At 48.6% G+C, this 6,141-nt stretch overlaps 1 protein-coding gene across 1 annotated transcript; it reads right to left on the bottom strand.

The window, feature by feature from the left end:
• Window positions 1-1,240: 1,240 nt before the first annotated feature.
• Mrpl40 (mitochondrial ribosomal protein L40) lies at window positions 1,241-6,008 on the bottom strand. The gene is made up of 4 exons (XM_075969329.1): window positions 5,271-6,008; window positions 4,583-4,666; window positions 2,780-2,938; window positions 1,241-1,680 (listed from the first exon to the last, which is right to left on the bottom strand). Exons 1-4 carry the CDS (start codon window positions 5,321-5,323, stop codon window positions 1,356-1,358), a joined length of 621 nt encoding a protein of 206 aa, XP_075825444.1. The 5' UTR covers window positions 5,324-6,008; the 3' UTR covers window positions 1,241-1,355.
• Window positions 6,009-6,141: the final 133 nt, after the last annotated feature.

The raw sequence follows: 6,141 nt of genomic DNA, 5'->3' as shown, positions 1-6,141 counted from the left end.
TATAAATATACTGTCAATAGATTGTAAACTATAAATACACAAATATACACTAAATTAGCTAGAACCAGTCAAGAAAGTAAATTTTGCAAAAAGCTTTTTTCTTTGTATGTGATGCTGGCAGTGAAAGCCAGAGCCTCTCATATACTAGACAAACTTCCGCTAGGTCGTATCACCAGCCCTCACTATCTAAGCTCATACTCAGACAAAACTTTCCCCTGGTTTATTTGCAATACAGCACTTAAGCCAACGCCTTTCTTTTTTTTTTTTTAGTTTTTCAAGACAGGGTTTCTCTGTAGCTTTGGAGCCTTTCCTGGAACTAGCTCTTGTAGACCAGGCTGGCCTCGAACTCACAGAGATCTGCCTGCCTCTGCCTCCTGAGTGTTGGGATTAAAGGCGTGCGCCACCACGGCCCGGCTCAAGCCAAAGCCTTTCTGCAGTTGCATGGAGTCACTAGGAGAAATGGCACCATACTGTCACAGGGCTTGTACAAGGCCAAAACCTCATTAAAATTCACATGTTGAAGCCCTAGCCCCTGGCACCTCGGGGTGTCGCGACCATTAGGTTTGCTGTATGGCCACATGAATGGTGCCTTAATAAAATGATAAAACGAGGATTGAAAGACACCTGTGAAGACAAGGAGGCTGCCCGCAAACCAAAAGGCGGCCTCAGGAGAGATTGCAGTGTGGGGAGTTCCAGAAAAGGTTTCCACTGTGGAAGCTGCCTGAGCCCTGGTATTTTGTTACAGCAGCTGGAACAGAAGACTACATTCACTAGTTCTGTGCTTTGGTGTTGTTTAGCAGACAGGGTCTCAGACTATACCTTAGGCTAGCTGCAGTCTTCCCGTATCAGTCTCCCCAGTGCTGGACTCCAGGAATAATCCTGCAACAGTCTCAGCCAGGTCTCCTTCTCTTCTACAGCTGTCCCTATCATGTTCCTGGCGTGTTCCACTTGCGAAAGTCTACCTCCTCACATTAAAACCCAGAGAAACTCTGTAGCTATCCCACAGCATGGCCCAGCTTCTGACAACAGGCACAACCTGCATAATTTTTACCTCTGGTCCTTTGGGTTATTTTGTGCCTTCTGCAAATAGTTCAAGACACAAGCAAAGTTTTTATTTATTTTTAAGCCATATTTTCCTCACTGGAGGGCCAATGTTGTCTTTCTGCCATTGTTTTACCAGCATCTGAAAATCCCACCCAACCTTAGGCAAATTCATTTAGATTGAAACAAAAGACAGAGGTGCCTTTGATTACATTTTATTTGGTATCAGGATGTATCATCTGTGGAAAATAGACTTCAGCTCGGTCACTCTGACTCCAAGGGCCAGCATCTTCTGAAGGTAGCAGTTTTCAGTTTTATTTTTTGAATTCTATTTGTGTGTATACCTTGGTGATGTCATTGTACCTGCCTTCAGGGGCCTGGTAGTTAGAGATTGGTGGCGTGTGATGTGGCCCTTCTTTCTCAAAGGGAAATAGGCTGTAATCCCGCTTCACGGCCTCGGCATAGAGCTCTGGAGACTCAAGCTTCAGTTCCCGAAGTGCTTCCTGCTGGGCTTCCAGCATGGCTCGGATGGCGTCCCTCTCTGCCTCATGCTCCTGCTTCTTGTACAGTGCCCACCTCTTCAGCAAGAGAGCTCTCTGCTCACTCTCCTCGGAAGAATGCTCTTCCTGAAGTCGCTGTCTGTGAAAACACAAGTCTAGAGTCGTGAGGCTGAGCAGTACTGACCCTGCAGCAGAGGGACCCTTGTGACCGCACACGACTTACTGACCCTGCAGCAGAAGGGACCCTTGTGACCACACACGACTTACTGACCCTGCAGCAGAGGGACTCTTGTGACCGCACACGACTTACTGACCCTGCAGCAGAGGGACCCTTGTGACCGCACACGACTTACTGACCCTGCAGCAGAGGGACCCTTGTGACCACACATCACATGACTTCATTGCCTACTAGCAGGTATTGCCTCGGCACAACCAGGGCTCAGGAAAATAGTAAATTTGGGGGTAAATTAAGAATGTAAAGGCTGGAGAGATGACTCAGAGGTTAAGAGCATTTTCTGTTCTTAGAGACCAGAATTTCTTTAGCAGCCCCAGAATTAAGTGGCTTACAGCTGTTTATAACTCCATTTCTAGAGGATCTGCTGCCCTCTTCTGGCCACTAAGGTACCTGCAGTCACATGAACATAAAACACACATACGTACACATGAATAAAAATATATCTTAAAAAAAAAAGAAAGAAGAACACAGTGTAGGACATGGAAGCAGCTGTTGTCCACCAGCAGAAAGAGCACACTCTGAGAGAACTATGATACCACTGTTTCTGCCCTAGGCAAAGCCTCCTTTTGGTGAAACAAAAACCAAAATCTCAGAGACAAGTGCCCATTTGGTCCTAGAAGCCCACAAAGCACCAGCGCTTCCCAACTTTTTCAGGAAAGCGTGAGCTACCTGCTAAACTTGCAACACACACCAACTATGAACATTTGTAGGTGAGGCTCTGAGTTTTCTATAGTGCAGGCAGGTTGAGAGTGAGCCAATGCCCATATCATAAGTCACAGTCAACATTCATGGACATGAACAACAGGACCCCTGGAGCAAAGCTGATCCAAACTCCCTTGAGTGTCTGTCTCCAAATCCCCCAAACCACAATCAAGACGAAAAGGACTCCCACCTGGGCCAAGTCGGCCTGACTCACCTGTTCCCAACAGAGAAGAACTTCAGTCAGAACTACTTGACGGAATTCCTTTGCATTAAGGATGTCAACCCAGATGAGAACCTTTACCTTGATTTATCCAAGAACCGCACAGGGGTGATAAAATCTTCAATGGGAATTAGTTCTTGGGTGGCCTTTTCCAGTTTTCGAATCCTCCTTTTCAAGCGATCCTTTGCTGCTTGGTCCTTTTTAGGGTCTACCTTCTTCTTCTTCCGTAGTGGTTCTGCTCTAGTGGATAGGAAAAAAACATTCAGTCTTCCATTTCAACCTCAGGATGGACACGATGCTGAATAAAGTGCCTCACACGTGTACCAGATGCCCTGAGAAGGAGGTGTCCACAGTCCTGACTCCAGGAGCCTAGTGACCAGTTTTAGCCCATTGTTTTTGTGAGGTCTGTAGGGATCCTATCAACTCTAGGAAGCAGCAGGAAACTACAGGGATTTATTAAGGGGAGGTGTTAATTTTTCTTTTAAAGACACATTCCCACATAGCCTTGACTTGCCCTTGGACTCTGATCCTACTGTCTCTACCTCCTGACTGCCAGGCTCGTCATTTTCTACCACTCCTGATATTATGGTGCTCAAGATTAAACTGAAGGCTTTGTGCACGCAAGGCAAGGAACTGGGCTACATTCTTAGCTTGGAAGTTGTCAGTTTGTGCTTCAGGGATACCTTGAAACCTCCTGAGAAGTGAACTTACTGAACTAAAATCTACTTACTGAAATTGATAAAAAGCTCATTCACATTTTAAATGAATTTGTGTTTTAAAATATGCTTTAAGAGCCGGACGGTGGTGGTGCATGCCTTTAATCCCAGCACTCGGGAGGCAGAGGCAGGTGGATCTCTGTGAGTTCAAGGCCAGCCTGGTTTACTGGTTACGTAGAGAAACCCTGTCTCGGAAAACCAAAAGGAAAAAAAAAAAGAATAAAAGAGGATAGTAAAAGTGACTGGCCATGTCTTTATTCACTTCTCAGAATTTGTTACCAATTTCTGGGGTATTAAGATGACTTAATCACTTAAGTGATTAAGACTTGCTGCTCACTCTTGGTTCCCAGCACTCACATGGTCGCTTATAACCACCATTAATTCCAGCTCCAAGGGGTCTGGCACCTTCTTCTGGCCTTTGTGGGCACCAGACATGCAATGTACACCCATACATACAGACATAACACATTAAAAAAAATTCCATGCCCTGAAGCTGGCAATTATCTGGTTTGCTTTTAGGAACACATCTCTAAGACATAATTTGCCACTAGGAATAAACAAATCTGGTGTTGGAGAGATGGCCCACAAGTTAAGAGTGCTTGCTGCTTTTGAAGACTGGAGTTTGGTTCCCAGCGCCCACATCAGGGGCTCACAGATGCCTGTAACTCTAGGGAGGGTATCTGTAACTCTGTCTGGCCTCTGAGGGCACCTGAAAACGTGAGCATACATATGACTGGTACATACACATAAATAAAAGGAAACATAAAAAAAATCAGCAAACCCTTTAGCATTAAAATCAACTAAATCAAGTCCCAAGAAAGCATCCAAAGTACCCAGAGGAACTATTTTTAGTCTTTGAACCTTCTGCCCACTCAGAATCAGAATGAGCAGGAAAGAGCAAGGAAAGAGATACAGAAGTTAAGATGTGTCCTTTAACACACACAAGACTCCTCAAAGCTAACTGCTATTATTTAAACTACTTTACTACACATAAGCAATACATATATATGCTATATATACAGCGTGTTGAAAGGACACAGGCATCTACCTATATTTAACTATAGACGGATCTGCTAACCAAAGATTGGGCAGTCTTACTTTGTTTTGGTCATATGCATACATGTGTTTCTCACACCCCCCAAGAGTTAAGGGTCATGTTGAATTTTACCTCATGGGGATGAGTTCCCAGAAGGACAGCAAGGAAGCTCTTTGGTGGGTGTGTCTGGTCTGTGTCTGGCAGATTCCAGGGATCCTGAAGGAAAGAAGGCTATCTATAAAGATCTGACCGGGGAAAGAGAAGGCACATACACATAACCACAGGGCTCTCCAAAACCTGGAAGGCAGTTTTATTTTTTTTTTTTCCAGACAAAAGTCTCCGTAATTCTGGCTATCCTGGAACTTGAGGCAATTCTCTTGCCTAGGCTAATCCACCATATCTAGCTCACTTGTATTAGGCCAGCAAGATCAAAGTGAGGACTTTTCAAAACTCCGTTTCGCCCCTACTTGCTCCAGCAGGATTTTTTTTTTTTAAAGTAGGGTCTAATACAGCCTGCGTTTTACACGGGCTGTGCTGCTGTAGATGACCTTGAATTTCTGGTCAAGCTCTACCAACACAGGCCTGGAATAGCAGGCGTGTGCCGCCACGCCCAAGATTTTTGTGGCGCTAGGTTGGCGCTTTAAGGCTCCAGACTTGGTAGGCAAGTAGTCTGTCTACTGAGCTACATTCCCAGCTCGGATTTTCATTCGCAACAGACGCGAGCAGCTCAGCCCTGAAATAATCTGCAAGCACCACAGCAGCGCCAGTGCAGAGCCCGCGCACGCGCCCTGGCCACTTCGCCACCCGTGTCGGAACTCACCAGCTCCGCGGCCGCAGAGCTCGCGCAGCACACAGCATCGCAGCGGTAGCCATAGCTTTTCACGCCACCCGCCGGCGGGCAGCTTCCGGCAGCGCGCCCCTGGGCGGTCCGAACTGTTATACCGAGTAGAGTCAGACTGGCCGCGGCCCGGAACTCGCCGGTCCGCGAGTCGGAGAGGCGGGCTCACCCTGGCCCCGCCCCCGACGCAGCCCCGCCCCTGGCAAGCGCGCCTATCTTCGCAGCGCCCTGAGGCTGCCGTTCCGCCTCCTGCTGGTGCTGTACAGTCTGCAGTCTTGCCCAAGTGTCTCTTGTGCCTATGTGGCTGCTTTCTGCTCCGCCTGCCCTATGTGTTCACGTCTATGCAAACGCCCCAATAAAACGCGCCCGTCTCGTCCCTTGTATCCCTCTACCAGACTAGCTCTTTTCTGCATCCATTCGAGCCCAGGACCACTGCTGTCTGCCGCTAGCTGCACGCTGGCGCCGGCCCGGATGCAGCTCAAGAGATGCCCGATAGCGCGTGTTGAGGGATGACGGAAGCTAGTTACTAAAGTGGACTCGGAGCCGCTGAGGTATAGAGACCTGGACACTACCCTGGCCCCGCATCGTCGGGCGGCATCTTGAACCTCTGCCCAACCCGTCCACACAGAGCCTCACCAGCGACCGCGCCTGTGTCAGACCCAAAGAGGAGTAGCCCAGCGCTCCCCCTGCCTGCCAAAGAGCCGAGGCGGGCCCGTCCGCGTAGGGAGCGGTTTCCCGCCGGGGCGATTTGGCAGGTGCGCGCCGTGACTTCCGGCGTTGCCCCGGAGCCGCCGGAGGAGGAGCGGCGCAGGGGATGCGGCTGTGGCGGCGGCGGCGGCGGCCGAGAGCAGGA

The sequence above is a fragment of the Microtus pennsylvanicus genome, chromosome 1, assembly GCF_037038515.1.
Source record: "Microtus pennsylvanicus isolate mMicPen1 chromosome 1, mMicPen1.hap1, whole genome shotgun sequence".
NCBI classification, from domain to species: domain Eukaryota; kingdom Metazoa; phylum Chordata; class Mammalia; order Rodentia; family Cricetidae; genus Microtus; species Microtus pennsylvanicus.
The sequence above is the reverse complement of the archived record's forward strand: the minus strand, read 5'-3'. Positions and strand labels throughout refer to the sequence as shown.